Below are 21079 nucleotides of genomic sequence, written 5' to 3' on the forward strand. Positions count from 1 at the left end.
AGTACACATCATATTATATACAGTACACACATCATATTATATACAGTACACACATCATATTATATACAGTACACACATCATATTATATACAGTACACACATCATATTATATACAGTACACACATCATATTATATACAGTACACACATCATATTATATACAGTACACACATCATATTATATACAGTACACACACAGTACACACATCATATTATATACAGTACACACATCATATTATAGACAGTACACACATCATATTATATACAGTACACACACATCATATATATACAGTACACACATCATATTATATACAGTACACATCATATATATACAGTACACATCATATTATATACAGTACACATCATATTATATACAGTACACATCATATTATATACAGTACACACATCATATTATATACAGTAACACACATCATATTATATACAGTACACACATCATATTATATACAGTACACACATCATATTATATACAGTACACATCATATTATATACAGTACACACATCATATTATATACAGTACACACACATCATATTATATACAGTACACACATCATATTATATACAGACAGACAACATCATATTATATACAGTACACACATCATATTATATACAGTACACACATCATATATATACAGTACACACATCATATTATATACAGTACACACATCATATTATATACAGTACACACATCATATTATAATATCTACAGTACACACATCATATTATATACAGTACACACATCATATTATATACAGTACACACATCATATTATATACAGTACACACATCATATTATATACAGTACACACATCATATTATATACAGTACACACATCATATTATATACAGTACACACATCATATTATATACAGTACACACATCATATTATATAGAGTACACACATCATATTATATACAGTACACACATCATATTATATACAGTACACACATCATATTATATACAGTACACACATCATATTATATACAGTACACACATCATATTATATACAGTACACACATCATATTGTATACTCACTGTACCCAACCAGATGTGGGTAACTGTAGTTACGCTCTACAAAAATGGTGACGGTGATTAAGGTAAGATTTCACATGCCTCAGTTTACATGTATGTGGAGCAATGCTGACCATGCTGTCAATTACATGAGTTTATAAGGTAAAATAACTTAATTTTGAAGTGTAGGGCTCAACTGTAAATCTCTATAAAAGAAGAAAGTAGCCATGCAAATATGACCATTTGGAAGGTAACTGAATACATGTTATGATCTCGTCATGTATTCAGTTACCTTCCAAATGGTCATATTTGCATGGCTACTTTCAACTACAAAAAACAATTAAAATTCAGGACTTTAGATATCAGACTCCAGTTTCGGCCATTACTTAAGAGTGAAAGACACTTAAAAAAAAAAAAAAAATCCTGTCCTACCCACCCTGTTTTTTTTTGCCAATGTAACCCTAACCCTAAGCAGACATCTTATTTTTTGGCTAAATAGCGTGCTGTTATACAAATTGTAGGTCTACATAATACTTTAGAATCAATAGCAGAACAAATAGCAACTTTTTAAGTACTGAATGCCTGTGTATTGCCCACTTGCTATAGACTTTTTTTAAATCTGAAGTTCAGTATTTTAATGATATTCCAAGAAAGGATAAAGCTCAGTAAATCCTACTCGAGATGACAATGAGTGATGTTTTTTACTGTCCAACAAAAGACTATTAATCTCTGACATAATTAACATTGATATTTTGGTATGGTTGGGTGACCATACATTGTAGTTAACATTCCATTGATATTTTGGTACGGTTGGGTGACCTACATGATGGTACAGTGATAGTATCCACGTGTGGTATTATATCGATCTTGTGTTTATATAAAACCCTTCTCTTCAAAATGATGACAATAGTATCTATTATTGTGTATTGTGTGTACCCCATAGGGGCCTCACTATTAGGTGTGCAGTCAAGCATGACATGAATGCACCTACATGAAGGTGGTAGTGAGGTCTATATGTATACAAGGGACAGATCAAGCTTGCATAGTGTTATCAACTGACTCTTTACCTGTATATATGCACAGGTGTGATGATGAGACACTGTAGGACAGTTTGTATTGTTATCCATGACAATACCTGTGATTGGAGGATATAGATAACTTGACCAGGTAGGATTATGACACATCCACTGACCCGACAAAACTTTTACACTTACACATAGCCTCAAGGGAGACCACTCCACAGTTTCCAGAGTTTGATTTTACTTGGCTGTCCACTACAGCTGATATGAATGATTAGTTCATCAGTGATGGTCAGTTCATCATGGGCATTTAAATGTCCAGTTGTCTGGGTCAACATACATACTGGAAGATGTACATGTAACTGACCAATGACTTAACATAGTCATTAATCACTTACCTGCCAACTTTTTACCTGCCAGCGGAAGTCCGTGAGAAGGTGATGATATACCTGATGTGTGTTGTTATCCTAAGTGAGGAGATATACGATGGATATATACAGGAGGATTTTAAAATGTTGTGATAAGTCAGTGATACTCGGGCTACTCATGTAATACTGGATTAATTTCCCTGTGTCCGGATTACTTGACCGGTAGGTTTGTTGTTGTGTTTACACATCTCACATGTGACACCATGCAGGAATGTATGTTGGAACGACAGAGCTCCGCCCGACAGAGATATGAGGAGGAGGAACGGCCAAGCTCCGTCCGACAGAGATATGAAGAGGAGAGAGTTCCTGTATATGTGCCTTATAATCCAGGCACAGTCACACAAACACAGGTAGGCCCACATAGTACTATCAAAGTCAGGTAAACTATACACAAACATCAGTATAGGCCCACATAGTACTATCAATGTTAGGTAAACTATACACAAACATCAGTATAGGCCCACATAGTACTATCAAAGTTAGGTAAACTATACACAAACATCAGTAGGCCCACATAGTACTATCAAAGTTAGGTAAACTATACACAAACATTAGTATAGGCCAACATAGTACTATCAATGTTAGGTAAACTATACACAAACATCAGTATAGGCCCACATAGTACTATCAAAGTTAGGTAAACTATACACAAACATCAGTATAGGCCCACATAGTACTATCAAAGTTAGGTAAACTATACACAAACATCAGTATAGGCCCACATAGTACTATCAAAGTTAGGTAAACTATACACAAACATCAGTATAGACCCACATAGTACTATCAAAGTTAGGTAAACTATACACAAACATCAGTATAGGCCCACATAGTACTATCAAAGTTATGTAAACTATACATAAACATCAGTAGGCCCACATAGTACTATCAAAGTCAGGTAAACTATACACAAACATCAGTAGGCTTACATAGTACTATCAAAGTCAGGTAAACAATACACAAACATCAGTAGGCCCACATAGTACTATCAAAGTTAGGTAAACTATACACAAACATCAGTATAGGCCCACATAGTACTATCAAAGTTAGGTAAACTATACACAAACATCAGTAGGGCTACATAGTACTATCAAAATTAGGTAAACTATACACAAACATCAGTGATAGGCCCACATAGTACTATCAAAGTTAGGTAAACTATACACAAACATCAGTATAGGCCCACATAGTACTATCAAAGTTAGGTAAACTATACACAAACATCAGTAGGCCCACATAGTACTATCAAAGTTAGGTAAACTATACACAAACATCAGTATAGGCCCACATAGTACTATCAAAGTTAGGTAAACTATACACAAACATCAGTATAGGTCCACATAGTACTATCAAAGTTAGGTAAACTATACACAAACATCAGTATAGGCCCACATAGTACTATCAAAGTTAGGTAAACTATACACAAACATCAGTATAGACCCACATAGTACTATCAAAGTTAGGTAAACTATACACAAACATCAGTATAGGCCCACATAGTACTATCAAAGTTAGGTAAACTATACACAAACATCAGTAGGCCCACATAGTACTATCAAAGTTAGGTAAACTATACACAAACATCAGTAGGCCCACATAGTACTATCAAAGTTAGGTAAACTATACACAAACATCAGTATAGGCCCACATAGTACTATCAAAGTTAGGTAAACTATACACAAACATCAGTATAGGCCCACATAGTACTATCAAAGTTAGGTAAACTATACACAAACATCAGTATAGACCCACATAGTACTATCAAAGTTAGGTAAACTATACACAAACATCAGTATAGACCCACATAGTACTATCAAAGTTAGGTAAACTATACACAAACATCAGTATAGGCCCACATAGTACTATCAAAGTTAGGTAAACTATACACAAACATCAGTAGGCCCACATAGTACTATCAAAGTCAAGTAAACTATACACAAACATCAGTAGGCCCACATAGTACTATCAAAGTTAGGTAAACTATACACAAACATCAGTAGGCCCACATAGTACTATCAAAGTTAGGTAAACTATACACAAACATCAGTATAGACCCACATAGTACTATCAAAGTTAGGTAAACTATACACAAACATCAGTATAGGCCCACATAGTACTATCAAAGTTAGGTAAACTATACACAAACATCAGTATAGACCTACATAGTACTATCAAAGTTAGGTAAACTATACACAAACATCAGTATAGGCCCACATAGTACTATCAAAGTTAGGTAAACTATACACAAACATCAGTATAGGCCCACATAGTACTATCAAAGTTAGGTAAACTATACACAAACATCAGTATAGGTCCACATAGTACTATCAAAGTTAGGTAAACTATACACAAACATCAGTATAGGCCCACATAGTACTATCAAAGTTATGTAAACTATACACAAACATCAGTATAGACCCCACATAGTACTATCAAAGTTAGGTAAACTATACACAAACATCAGTATAGGCCCCTATAGTACTATCAAAGTTAGGTAAACTATACACAAACATCAGTAGGCCCACATAGTACTATCAAAGTTAGGTAAACTATACACAAACATCAGTATAGGCCCACATAGTACTATCAAAGTTAGGTAAACTATACACAAACATCAGTATAGGCCCACATAGTACTATCAAAGTTAGGTAAACTATACACAAACATCAGTATAGGCCCACATAGTACTATCAAAGTTAGGTAAACTATACACAAACATCAGTATAGACCCACATAGTACTATCAAAGTTAGGTAAACTATACACAAACATCAGTAGGCCCACATAGTACTATCAAAGTTAGGTAAACTATACACAAACATCAGTATAGGCCCATATATAGTACTATCAAAGTTAGGTAAACTATACACAAACATCAGTAGGCCCACATAGTACTATCAAAGTTAGGTAAACTATACACAAACATCAGTATAGGCCCACATAGTACTATCAAAGTTAGGTAAACTATACACAAACATCAGTATAGACCCACATAGTACTATCAAAGTTAGGTAAACTATACACAAACATCAGTATAGACCTACATAGTACTATCAAAGTTAGGTAAACTATACACAAACATTAGTATAGGCCCATATAGTACTATCAAAGTTAGGTAAACTATACACAAACATCAGTATAGGCCCACATAGTACTATCAAAGTTAGGTAAACTATACACAAACATCAGTAGGCCCACATAGTACTATCAAAGTTAGGTAAACTATACACAAACATCAGTATAGGCCCATATAGTACTATCAAAGTTAGGTAAACTATACACAAACATCAGTATAGGCCCATATAGTACTATCAAAGTTAGGTAAACTATACACAAACATCAGTATAGACCCACATAGTACTATCAAAGTTAGGTAAACTATACACAAACATCAGTATAGGCCCACATAGTACTATCAAAGTTAGGTAAACTATACACAAACATCAGTAGGCCTACATAGTACTATCAAAGTTAGGTAAACTATACACAAACATCAGTATAGGCCTACATAGTACTATCAAAGTTAGGTAAACTATACACAAACATCTGTATAAACCCACATAGTACTATCAAAATTAGGTAAACTATACACAAACATCAGTAGGCCCACATAGTACTATCAAAGTTAGGTAAACTATACACAAACATCAGTATAGGCCCACATAGTATTATCAAAGTTATGTAAACTATACACAAACATCAGTAGGGCTACATAGTACTATCAAAGTTAGGTAAACTATACACAAACATCAGTATAGGCCTATATACATAGTACTATCAAAGTTAGGTAAACTATACACAAACATCAGTATAGACCTACATAGTACTATCAAAGTTAGGTAAACTATACACAAACATCAGTATAGGCCCACATAGTACTATCAAAGTTAGGTAAACTATACACAAACATCAGTATAGGCCCATATAGTACTATCAAAGTTAGGTAAACTATACACAAACATCAGTATAGGTCCACATAGTACTATCAAAGTTAGGTAAACTATACACAAACATCAGTAGGCCCACATAGTACTATCAAAGTTAGGTAAAACTATACACAAACATCAGTATAGGTCCACATAGTACTATCAAAGTTAGGTAAACTATACACAAACATCAGTATAGGCCCATATAGTACTATCAAAGTTAGGTAAACTATACACAAACATCAGTATAGGTCCACATAGTACTATCAAAGTTAGGTAAACTATACACAAACATCAGTAGGCCCACATAGTACTATCAAAGTTAGGTAAACTATACACAAACATCAGTACAGGTCCACATAGTACTATCAAAGTTAGGTAAACTATACACAAACATCAGTATAGGTCCACATAGTACTATCAAAGTTAGGTAAACTATACACAAACATCAGTATAGGCCCACATAGTACTATCAAGTTAGGTAAACTATACACAAAATCAGTATAGGCCACATAGTACTATCAAGTTAGGTAAACTATACACAAACATTAGTAGGCCTACATAGTACTATCAAAGTTAGGTAAACTATACACAAACATCAGTAGGCCCACATAGTACTATCAAAGTTAGGTAAACTATACACAAACATCAGTATAGACCCACATTGTACTATCAAAGTTAGTTAAACTATACACAAACATCAGTATAGGCCTACATAGTACTATCAAAGTTAGGTAAACTATACACAAACATCAGTATAGGCCCACATAGTACTATCAAAGTTAGGTAAACTATACACAAACATCAGTATAGACCCACATAGTACTATCAAAGTTAGGTAAACTATACACAAACATCAGTATAGGCCCACATAGTACTATCAAAGTTAGGTAAACTATACACAAACATCAGTAGCCCACATAGTACTATCAAAGTTAGGTAAACTATACACAAACATCAGTATAGACCCACATAGTACTATCAAAGTTAGGTAAACTATACACAAACATCAGTATAGGCCCATATAGTACTATCAAAGTTAGGTAAACTATACACAAACATCAGTATAGGCCCACATAGTACTATCAAAGTTAGGTAAACTATACACAAACATCAGTATAGGCCCACATAGTACTATCAAAGTTAGGTAAACTATACACAAACATCAGTATAGACCCACATAGTACTATCAAAGTTAGGTAAACTATACACAAACATCAGTATAGGCCCATATAGTACTATCAAAGTTAGGTAAACTATACACAAACATCAGTATAGGTCCACATAGTACTATCAAAGTTAGGTAAACTATACACAAACATCAGTATAGGCCCACATAGTACTATCAAAGTTAGGTAAACTATACACAAACATCAGTATAGACCTACATAGTACTATCAAAGTTAGGTAAACTATACACAAACATCAGTATAGGCCCGTATAGTACTATCAAAGTTAGGTAAACTATACACAAACATTAGTATAGGCCCATATAGTACTATCAAAGTTAGGTAAACTATACACAAACATCAGTATAGACCCACATAGTACTATCAAAGTTAGGTAAACTATACACAAACATCAGTATAGACCCACATAGTACTATCAAAGTTAGGTAAACTATACACAAACATCAGTATAGGCCCACACAGTACTATCAAAGTTAGGTAAACTATACACAAACATCAGTATAGACCCACATAGTACTATCAAAGTTAGGTAAACTATACACAAACATCAGTATAGGCCTACATAGTACTATCAAAGTTAGGTAAACTATACACAAACATCAGTAGGCCCACATAGTACTATCAAAGTTAGGTAAACTATACACAAACATCAGTAGGCCCACATAGTACTATCAAAGTTAGGTAAACTATACACCAAACATCAGTATAGACCCACATAGTACTATCAAAGTTAGGTAAACTATACACAAACATCAGTATAGACCCACATAGTACTATCAAAGTTAGGTAAACTATACACAAACATCAGTATAGACCCACATAGTACTATCAAAGTTAGGTAAACTATACACAAACATCAGTATAGACCTAAATAGTACTATCAAAGTTAGGTAAACTATACACAAACATCAGTATAGGCCCACATAGTACTATCAAAGTATATATATTTGGACTGAAAGGAAGAAGGAAAATTGATTGATTGCATGAAGATGGCCGCCATCTTGAAAACACATTTTGAACTTCTTCTCAAGTTCTACCAGTGTGATTTGGCTGAGACCATATTGTATCACTATGTATATCGCAGAAATGGATTTGATTTAGTTAAATTAAGTCCTATTATGTTTTAGTAATATCTTTGATAGTAAGAAAATTACCAAATTTCGCCAAATGATAGAGTTGATATTCTTATGGCGATATTTCTTAATGTCGTAGTTAAGTTAATATAAATTCATAAGGATCATCAATGTTTAGTTTGTAGAGCATTCATTAAGACATGACGAGACTTTATAACAATGCAATCAAATTCAATGCTGGAACATTACATTTTTCTATAACATCATTTATTCAAGGATTCAAATTTGTCGCTAGCAGCTTTCTTGTTCATCAGAAATTCAGACTCACTAACCATTCGACTGTTTTTTTTTCGCCTATACTTTACGGTTTTGCGGTAGGATATTAATCTCAGAGTCGGTATGCATCAGTATACCAACTAGGGCACCTCTTGGGAGCTTGGTATTCACAACCTGAAAGTGCCCTGGTTGGTATACCAATGTATACCGACTCTGAGGTTACTCCCATTACATACTAAGTACCGGTATCCTGAACCCCTATCCAGCTAGTGTATATTTGTGACTCTAGGGAAAAAAAGGCCCATCCAACATGGTATTGTTTAGGTAGGAAGATGATATATTGAGGAAGATAATAGAAAGCTAAAAATAGACTGTACAATGTGTACATCAGGAATTTGTCTGTGTTAAGACCATCTCTCATCAACCTACCTGTATACAGGTATAATACCTGTAATAAAATACCTGTAATTAGTGTGCAGATGTGACAAGGTTATTCCATCTATAACCATCAACCTACCTGTATACAGGTATAATACCTGTAATAAAATACCTGTAATTAGTGTGCAGATGTGACAAGGCTTATTCCATCTATAACCATCAACCTACCTGTATACAGGTATAATACCTGTAATAAAATACCTGTAATTAGTGTGCAGATTTGACAAGGCTTATTCTATCTATAACCATCAACCTACCTGTATACAGGTATAATACCTGTAATAAAATACCTGTAATTAGTGTGCAGATGTGACAAGGCTTATTCCATCTATAACCATCAACCTACCTGTATACAGGTATAATACCTGTAATAAAATACCTGTAATTAGTGTGCAGATTTGACAAGGCTTATTCTATCTATAACCATCAACCTACCTGCATACCCCCTCCCCCATATGGCCCTAATATCTAAATTCCAAGTAGACCACTTCTACCACTAGCCCTGACATTCTACCACTAGTCTTCCACCTCTTGGTCACAGTGGCTGAGTGGTTAAGGTGTCTGACATTCTACCACTAGACCTCCACCTCTTGGTCACAGTGGCTGAGTGGTTAAGGTGTCTGACATTCTACCACTAGACCTCCACCTCTTGGTCACAGTGGCTGAGTGGTTAAGGTGTCTGACATTCTACCACTAGTCTTCCACCTCTTGGTCACAGTGGCTGAGTGGTTAAGGTGTCTGACATTCTACCACTAGTCTTCCACCTCTTGGTCACAGTGGCTGAGTGGTTAAGGTGTCTGACATTCTACCACTAGACCTCCACCTCTTGGTCACAGTGGCTGAGTGGTTAAGGTGTCTGACATTCTACCACTAGCCCTCCACCTCTTGGTCACAGTGGCTGAGTGGTTAAGGTGTCTGACATTCTACCACTAGTCTTCCACCTCTTGGTCACAGTGGCTGAGTGGTTAAGGTGTCTGACATTCTACCACTAGACCTCCACCTCTTGGTCACAGTGGCTGAGTGGTTAAGGTGTCTGACATTCTACCACTAGTCTTCCACCTCTTGGTCACAGTGGCTGAGTGGTTAAGGTGTCTGACATTCTACCACTAGTCTTCCACCTCTTGGTCACAGTGGCTGAGTGGTTAAGGTGTCTGACATTCTACCACTAGACCTCCACCTCTTGGTTACAGTGGCTGAGTGGTTAAGGTGTCTGACATTCTACCACTAGTCTTCCACCTCTTGGTCACAGTGGCTGAGTGGTTAAGGTGTCTGACATTCTACCACTAGACCTCCACCTCTTGGTCACAGTGGCTGAGTGGTTAAGGTGTCTGACATTCTACCACTAGTCTTCCACCTCTTGGTCACAGTGGCTGAGTGGTTAAGGTGTCTGACATTCTACCACTAGTCTTCCACCTCTTAGTCACAGTGGCTGAGTGGTTAAGGTGTCTGACATTCTACCACTAGACCTCCACCTCTTGGTCACAGTGGCTGAGTGGTTAAGGTGTCTGACATTCTACCACTAGACCTCCACCTCTTGGTCACAGTGGCTGAGTGGTTAAGGTGTCTGACATTCTACCACTAGACCTCCACCTCTTGGTCACAGTGGCTGAGTGGTTAAGGTGTCTGACATTCTACCACTAGCCCTCCACCTCTTGGTTACAGTGGCTGAGTGGTTAAGGTGTAGCATTCTACCACTAGACCTCCACCTCTTGGTCACAGTGGCTGAGTGGTTAAGGTGTCTGACATTCTACCACTAGACCTCCACCTCTTGGTCACAGTGGCTGAGTGGTTAAGGTGTCTGACATTCTACCACTAGCCCTCCACCTCTTGGTTACAGTGGTTGAGTTGGAAGTTATAGAGAGTATGCTGGCCTTTGCAAAGGACTAAGTGTGGACCAGCACCAATATAGACTGTAAACTTGTGTAATAAATACTAAAAGAGGAAAGCTCCTGTGTTTGGTTACCAACAATGAACACTTCACCAAGTGTTCATGAACCAAAAAGGGAAGTTTCAGAAGGGTGTGACTTATGTGCTATAACGTTAATTACCTAAACTAAATAGTCGCCATCCTGATGGACCTCCCAACTATATAAATGGGAAAAATACACGTAGCTCTAGCTACCACTTGGTGCATGATACATTTATTCCATTATGATCGGATTGAAAATTAGGAAAAAACCTGACATTCATATTGATTTAATTAAATAAGTTTGAGTGCCAACTAGTGACAAATGAAATTGATCTACCCATAGTATTTACAAAACTTGTCATTGTGTGCCGGCTGTTCTAATAGGATTACAGTAGCATTCCTATGTGTGTATTGATTCCCAGGTACACTGGCCAATAGGTTTATATATATACTACAGTGGTTTTTAAAATTCTGAATAGGTATATATATATATATATATATTGGAAATATTATATCATATTTTTAATACATTCAATCCGTTTGTGTACAACAAAAGAGAGTATTATTTAGGAGTACCCAGTACACCATGGAACACTAATTACTATCCACGATATACCACTGTTATGTGAACCTCGCTAGATTTTTAGATTGAGCGGTAAATTAATGGAGAAACACCATTTATAGAGAGCAGGATATGATGTCATATATGTATAACGGTGGATCTTTTGTGAAGTTGTATTTTGTATCATTTAAATATGGAGAATATTGGGAAATATAAAACATTTGAAAGAGAATGACTTTTGGTTTGGTGCGTCGGTTGTTTACTGTCAGGACTTCCACATCTCTCATCATAATACATCTACATGTCACTACGATCATGGAGTAATTTTGTGGCCATCAATGAGTTAGAAGTATTTTTCTAATTTTACATTTAGGGAAATACCCGATAGTGTAACAGGTTTCAGTATTGATCCCAATATATGGCTGTGTTATCGACTGAAATTTTATAAGCTGGTTGAACTGTCACATATGTGTGTTTACAAAAGTGTAAGTGAAGAATGGGACCGGACAAGGGAGAGCAAACAGGCAAGGTATTGATATACACCTGTATCTCGTTAAAGCTACATCTGTATACCTGTCGGAAGTTCTAATTGCTCAGACGACGTCAGCCAATGTTTACAGAATTCTATCTTGGGTCCGTTAAACATGAAGTTATCTGTACATAGAAGGAAGACCTACAGTTCTAAATGGACAACATAGAAATTTGGTAACATTTGGAAACAGTGAAAATGGCCACAAAATCAGCACGGAACAGATCATTATGAATTGTAATGTAACATGACAGGTCATATACCAGGATTCACAGTGATTTGATGATAAAAGATGGTATTCAGCGGCAGCCAACATGTGTGAGGATTTCCGATTTGTGTACCTGCCCACAAACTGAAGTAGCTTCAAGTTTTACAATGGGTATATATACTTGATTGGAATCTGCATGTCATGGCTATTATTTAACTATTGTGTTCACTGAGTCAGCAGAGAGACTCTTGAGCCATCTATTACCTATCCTAATACATATTCTTACATCTTGTAACTTGTCAATTCTGTTGAAGTGCGAACATTAAAATAGAGTTCTGGATTTATAAAAAATCATCGAGAACTGAAAATGACATCTTAAGCTTGGAGAAATGTTAGAAATCATATGATTGTGTTATCAAAGCAATAAATACAAATTGTAACTTCTATGTGTTGATGAGGATTATTTCATTAGATACTTCAGTAATGGATGGTGGACCTTCAGTGGAATGTTAATGAGTGGTCAATCATGGATAACAACTTTTCATTGTAATTGGCTGAAATAACTGTATTTCTGGATATATACAAGTTCATAATGTTGGATTAAAACGTCAAGGCCTACGGAGACATTTTACTAATTTCCCCAAAGGAATAGCACTAAACTTTGTAACAAAATTACAAATTTATGTTGGTTTTTCAAAACCTGGAAGGATGCATGAAGCTTATTGAACTTCAAATTGATATTAAATATAGTTGATGACTATATAAACGTTATCTCAAAAGTACAAGGTGAAGTGAAATTTACATCAATCTGTCATCTAGATAGTGGACTATTGATGTGTTACACCAAGTGTGGACAAGAGAACAGAATTATTGACAGTCATTTTTAGGACCAAGACAGTTTATAAGTAAGATGATCATTTGACAAAATCCATTCCATTTGAAGCATTATGATGCTTATTGACAGTGCATGGTTCTACTAGATTGGAACCAACCACAAATAATTAGGATGTGTTTTACTCCACTGATTGGTTTTAAAAATGCCTGCAAGTGTTGGACCACTAATGAGGAGCTCAGGCGTGGCCCCCAAACCCCTACAGCGATACTCGTACCATCCGGCCAATCACAATAGTAAACCTTACATCAGTGTTTGTTACGCTGAAGTGATTCGGGAACATGTAAGTGTGTTTCACTCAGGTGTGATAAGGGAACAGGTAAGTGTGTGTCACTCAGGTGTGATTAGGGAACATGTAAGTGTGTGTCACCCAGGTGTGATTAGTGATCATGTAAGTGTGTGTCACTCAGGTGTGATTAGGGAACAGGTAAGTATGTGTCACTCAGGTGTGATTGGGGAACATGTAAGTGTGTGTCACTCAGGTATGATATGGGAACATGTAATTATGTGTCACACAGGTGTGATAAGGAAACATGTAAGTGTATGTCACTCAGGTGTGATATGGGAACATGTAATTATGTGTCACACAGGTGTGATAAAGGAAACATGTAAGTGTATGTCACTCAGGTGTGATATGGGAACATGTAAGTATTTGTCACACAGGTGTAATAAGGGAACATATGAGTGTATGTCACTCATGTGTGATTAGGGACATATGAATGTATGTCACTCAGGTGTGATTAGGGAACATGTAAGTGTGTGTCACTCAGGTGTGATTAAGGAACATGTAAGTGTGTGTCACTCAGGTGTGATTTGGGAACATATGAGTGTGTGTCACTCAGGTGTGATTAGGGAACATGTAAGAGTGTGTCACTCAGGTGTGATTAGGGAACATATAAGTGTGTGTCACTCAGGTGTGATAAGGGAACATGTAAGTGTTTGTCACTCAGGTGTGATAAGGGAACATGTATGTGTGTGTCACTTAGGGTTTTTATTAAGGAACATATAAGTGTGTGTCACTCAGGTGTGATTCGGGAATATGTAAGTGTGTGTCACTCAGGTGTGATTAGGGAAAATGTGAGTGTGTGTCACTCAGGTGTGATTAGGGAACATGTAAGAGTGTGTCACTCAGGTGTGATTAGGGAACATGTAAGAGTGTGTCACTCAGGTGTGATTAGGGAACATATAAGTGTGTGTCACTCAGGTGTGATAAGGGAACATGTAAGTGTTTGTCACTCAGGTGTGATTAAGGAACATGTAAGTGTGTGTCACTCAGGTGTGATTAAGGAACATGTAAGTGTGTGTCACTCAGGTGTGATTAAGGAACATGTAAGTGTGTGTCACTCAGGTGTGATTTGGGAACATATGAGTGTGTGTCACTCAGGTGTGATTAGGGAACATGTAAGAGTGTGTCACTCAGGTGTGATTAGGGAACATATAAGTGTGTGTCACTCAGGTGTGATTAAGGAACATGTAAGTGTGTGTCACTCAGGTGTGATTTGGGAACATATGAGTGTGTGTCACTCAGGTGTGATTAGGGAACATGTAAGAGTGTGTCACTCAGGTGTGATTAGGGAACATATAAGTGTGTGTCACTCAGGTGTGATAAGGGAACATGTAAGTGTGTGTCACTCAGGTGTGATTGGGAAACATGTATGTGTGTGTCACTTAGGGTTTTTATTAAGGAACATATAAGTGTGTGTCACTCAGGTGTGATTCGGGAATATGTAAGTGTGTGTCACTCAGGTGTGATTAGGGAAAATGTGAGTGTGAGTCACAAAATCTTACAGGGTCAGCTGCATATTCTATGATATTCAGAATATCTAATTTTTTCTGCACTCATGATAATTTCAGAGGTCAAAGGTCAAAGGTCAAAGGGTGAAAATTCACATTTTCATTGTTTAAGTCCTAATTAATTAAATATTAGAATAGAGATAACATTTTTTGCAGATTTTGCCTGTAAATATTGGGTTTGTGAAGTTCAGTTCAGAAAACTGCTGAAAAAGTTCAAAAAGTAGATCACAGTGACCTAGTTAACCATTTATTTTATTTTAGCATTACCAACTTTAATATTTTTGCTGAAAACTAAGATTATTCACCGATTTGATAGCTTGAAATTGATGTTTAGTACTGCATACGGATCTTGACATGACCTGCTTAAGATGATTACATCCTAGGGTCACATTGGCTAGGTCACTTGCATAAATTAGGTCAAATACAATGAATGGTATCATCTGTCCACAAAGCATATGCTGTTACCCAATGTTTTTTAAAGCAGGATTTACAATTATTTAGACTTGTTTTATGAGCTTAATTTCAAACAACACCTTCACTGAGGTAGGATGTTAGAATTATCCCTGCTATCCCACTGCATGATCATGAAAGGCGACTCAATTTGGAATCTTAATATCACGATTAATGAGATGAAAATATTTGAATTTTTCAACCATTTCAAAGTTTTAGAGTAATGAGGAGAGATCTGAAGCTAATGAGCTACAATATTACAATTAAAGGTATGATGTTGTGGATGTACTTGGACTGTCTTAAGTGACTCCCTGTCCTTTTTGTAATGGTCCCTTGGAAAGTCATACAATTACAATCCTCACTACCGTTATAATTCAGAAATATGTTTATTTTGATGTCAGGGAAATTTTCACATTTTGTATCAAAATAGACTGGTTTGACAATTTCCTCAGTGGTCATATCAGCATATCGAACCCTATCACTTCGTCATAGAAAAGTCGTTTTATGGGGACGTGGATGTGGCACGGTAGTAGAAGGCGCAGGTATGTTTGGCTAGGCGATTGGGTGCCGTAGATTGTGAGTTTGAGGCCCTGATAGGGCACGAGTCAATAAATTGTCATGCTTTGTTAAATTGTGTTTCTTTGATATGTCCTAATTACTAAACACCATGTATCATATGCACTATGTGTTGTTGATCCAAAGGTTTAATTTGACAATTTCCACAGTGATCATGTCAGCATATCGAACCGTCTATCACTTCGTCATTGAAACGTCCTTTTTCAATGAGGTGGATGTGGCGCAGTCATCCTTTGTTAAATTGTTGATTCTTTGATATACCAGCTTATATAATTATATTATATAAAATATCTGGGTCAATACCAGCTTATAGGTATAACATATTATAATATCTGGGTCAATACCAGCTTATAGGTATATTATATATAATATCTGGGTCAATACCAGTCTATCGGTATATTATATATAATATCTGGGTCAATTCCAGCCTATAGGTATATTATATATAATATCTGGGTCAATACCAGCTTATATAATTATAATATATAAAATATCTGGGTCAATACCAGCTTATATAATTATATTATATAAAATATCTGGGTCAATACCAGTCTATCGGTATATTATATATAATATCTGGGTCAATACCAGCTTATAGGTATATTATATATAATATCTGGGTCAATACCAGCTTATATAATTATAATATATAAAATATCTGGGTCAATACCAGTCTATCGGTATATTATATAAAATATCTGGGTCATAACCAGTCTATCGGTATATTATATATAATATCTGGGTCAATACCAGCTTATAGGTATATTATATATAATATCTGGGTCAATACCAGTCTATAGATATATTATATATAATATCTGGGTCAATACCAGCTTATAGGTATATTATATATAATATCTGGGTCAATACCAGTCTATAGGTATATTATATATAATATCTGGGTCAATACCAGTCTATAAGTATATTATATATAATATCTGGGTCAATACCAGCTTATAGGTATATTATATATAATATCTGGGTCAATACCAGTCTATCGGTATATTATATATAATATCTGGGTCAATACCAGCTTATAGGTATATTATATATAATATCTGGGTCAATACCAGTCTATAGGTATATTATATATAATATCTGGGTCAATACCAGCTTATAGGTATATTATATATAATATCTGGGTCAATACCAGTCTATCGGTATATTATATATAATATCTGGGTCAATACCAGTGATTTGGTATATTATATATAATATCTGGGTCAATACCAGTGATTTGGTATATTATATATAATATCTGGGTCAATACCAGCTTATAGGTATATTATATATAATATCTGGGTCAATACCAGTCTATCGGTATATTATATATAATATCTGGGTCAATACCAGTCTATCGGTATATTATATATAATATCTGGGTCAATACCAGTCTATCGGTATATTATATATAATATCTGGGTCAAAACTAGTCTATCGGTATACTATATATAATATCTGGGTCAATACTAGCCTATAGGAGGTATACATATTAAAGTTATATGTGCCGTATTTTTCATACTCACGAATCAAGATGAGCTTTTAATATGTTATTAATCACCAAAAATTACCAACTTTTTGAAAATTACAGTACTTTCAATGCATAGGTTTTAATTCTACATGTACAAATAAGAGCTGAAAATGATTTTTGGCAGTACTGCCAAAAATCATTTATTTACATCAATAGTGAAGTGAAATGAGTACATACGGTGAGACCATGAAGCCAAATTGTGGTCTACAATTTCATTACACATTTTTACAATGTTTTTAGTAATTGTAAAGTGATTTCTGCAGGTATGTTTCCATGTAAACATATTTAGGCATAAAAACAACAATTTTACAGTACAAAATTTCTGTGTTATAACTAACGTTTATGAGTCATCTGAAGCCATTTGAATGATTTTTACAGATTTATTCATCAAACCTTATGGTTTTGAATAGATTAACGATGAAAAAATAGAATGTCAAAATTTTCGCCAAGTTACGTTACATACAACTTTAACATTAATAGCAGTTAATTACGATGTTAATTTGTGATGTTTCAAATTTTAAGATGTTGATGTTTTGATGATTTTGCAGAATCGTCGTTTATCTGAGGATAAAGACAAACAGTTGCAGCGGAAAGTTTCTGAGCTCCAGACCCAAACACAGCGACTGGAACGCAAGATAGCTCTGCTCAAAACGGAAAATGATCTTTTGGTGAGTTTCGGGGTGTATAAAGTTAAGGATGGTTATGCTGGAATGCTGGAATTGGGTTGTCCGTCAGTCTGTCTGTAGACACAACTTTGTCCGCCAAACTCCTCCTAAACTACTATACAGAGTTTGATAATAGGACTACTGTCAACCAACTTTTATTCAAGTGTGATTTACTTTGCTGATTTCACGATCGACTTAAATTCGCGAAAGTTAATCTCTGCGAATTATGATCGATATGACTTAGTATGATAGTGTATCATACTATATGTAGTGTGTTCCACAAAAAGTTAATCTTTGTGAATTTATTTTGAAACGGAATTCGTGAAATTTAATAGCCCCGAAGAAAAGTTGCTTTACAGTATGTATGGTTTGCGCGCTTTTTGGCCTCCAAATCCATCAAATTTTCAAACGTCTTATTTAGTGGTAATTACATTGTTGAATATCAAATATTGAGAACATCTTTGATAGAATAGATATGATTGTTATGTATCATTGTAGCTGTAGTTACTATGCTTACCATAAAAAATATGCAAAAATTATGAAAATGTGGAAATTTAGTCAATTTTGATCACTTTTTAGGTCATTTGACCTCTTGTCATCATGCATCATCCGTCATCATGTGCCGTGCTTAAACTTTTAGTTCTAGAGACCAGATATAGGCCTTTGACATCCTGGGATGAAGGGCTACCAAGTTTGTTCAAATGAATGACCTTGATCTTTATTTAAGGTAACAGGGTTGAATAGGCTAAAATCTTTACACAACTTCTTGTAAATAACTATGAGATCTGATATTTGAATTGTAGCATAGTGGGGATCAAGTACACCATGTTTATTAAAATGAATGACCTTGACCTTCATTCAAGGTCAAATTCATCAAATATGTCAGAGCCTGAACTTCTTCTATTAAAAGAGTTCTTTTGTATTGACTTTAATTTTCTACTATATTCTTTGAGGTGTTGTATTTTGTCAAGTCAGATGACCATTAAGGCCCATGGGCCTCTTGTTCAGCACAATATTCAAATATGAAAAGATATTGAACTAGTATTAAACACTATTGTTTGCTTTATCTACAGAAAAAGAAACAAGATGATCAGCGACCTCTGGAAGAAAAGATTAAAGCGTTGAAGAAGAGAAATGCAGAACTTGCTGCCATTGCCCGGCGATTAGAGGAGAAAGCTAAACATCTACAGCAAGAAAACATGAAGGTATTAGGCTGATGGCGTTAAAAATCTAAAAATAGTCAATACTTGGATCAGTGTTTTAAGTAGGTTACCTGTCCTTTACACAGATCAGAGTATTTGCTAGGGGAGTTGTCTCCTCTTAGTTTAGGTTAGAGTGTTACTATAAATAAGTATTGGTGAGCCAGTGTTATAAGTATAGAGGAGTTCTCTCCCTTTAGTTTAGGTTAAAGTGTTACTATAAATAAGTATTGGTGAACCAGTGTTTTATATATATATATTTACACTTGCTAGGCTTGTTCACTATACGCAAGTACTAGCCGATTTTGTTTACCATAACTGCATGGTAACATTGAACTTTGAACTTGCGTATGAAAATGTTCTATGCAACGTAAAGGGGCTACTTTTTTTTTAAAGAAACACATGGCTTTGTTTACATTTTGACGCAACATTACGTGTATATTGTTGTTTTTCATAGAAATTTGGAAAAATATGAACAATACATATATGTTTTATATTTATACATGATACAAACATTTTTTAAATTAACAATTGTATAAAGAAACGGGAAAAATATCCCGACACCGGGTCGACGTGCAGTGCTTTCACTTTTGTTACAAATGATGGATGTCAAATGTAAACATTACCTCTGTGTCTGTGTTCGTCCTACGATCAAGTCTTTGGGGTGGACGGGCGTGGGACCCTCTGACAGAGGTCAGTTATAAACATATCCTCTTGTCTCTGTTCTTTGAGAATTTAATCGTGTGTATTATAAAACATGCACCGCTAGTAATCCACGTGTTGACAGTTACGCGTCAACACAGCTACATTGTATCCATCGAACACAAGTGAAGTTATTAAATCTATCGATGGCGATGGATCTAAGCGTAGATTATAATATAATCACATGGCTCCCAAGGATGTAATATCGTCAAGTCAGACGACAATCTCAAACACATTGAGCTACTTGAAAACCGTTTTTTGTCAACTTCTGCAAACTCCAGTGTGTAAGTGTGCGTCAGCTTCGCCTCGCTTCACAACGGTCACCGAGTTCACACATGTGGCCGAGTACAAATACTTTATGTTATTACGCTATATATTAACTTTTAGCAAAATTGAATATATATTTAAAAATCTGATCTGATTAAATAAAATTATCTCATAAATTTACTTTGTTTGTCATGTTTATTTAACACTAAAATATTGAACTTTTTTGTCGTCGCGGATGAATAATTCTATCTTACGTGAAGCGTCATAATTCGCTGTTCATTTGAGTAAGCTCCTCCCACTTTTGACCGACTTTTATTGAATAATTACGTCACTTTCAAATGACAATTTTATTGCGTAAAGTATAAATAAAAAGTCGTGTGAGTGTAAATATAGGGATTGGATTGCGCTTTTATGTTAACCATGCTT

General features: G+C 35.4%; 1 protein-coding gene across 1 annotated transcript in view; it reads left to right on the forward strand.

The window, feature by feature from the left end:
* The first annotated feature begins 2004 nt into the window (after positions 1 to 2004).
* LOC138331182 (RIMS-binding protein 2-like) overlaps positions 2005 to 21079 on the forward strand; it is a 184840-nt gene continuing 165765 nt past the window's right edge. The window contains exons 1-3 of the mRNA XM_069278661.1: positions 2005 to 2820; positions 18369 to 18488; positions 19559 to 19690. Of these exons, the coding sequence (XP_069134762.1) occupies positions 2674 to 2820; positions 18369 to 18488; positions 19559 to 19690 (399 nt within the window). The 5' untranslated portion in view covers positions 2005 to 2673. The remainder of the gene's footprint in view (positions 2821 to 18368; positions 18489 to 19558; positions 19691 to 21079) is intronic.

Source organism: Argopecten irradians, chromosome 9 (assembly GCF_041381155.1).
Source record: "Argopecten irradians isolate NY chromosome 9, Ai_NY, whole genome shotgun sequence".
In the NCBI taxonomy this organism is placed as follows: Eukaryota; Metazoa; Mollusca; class Bivalvia; order Pectinida; family Pectinidae; genus Argopecten; species Argopecten irradians.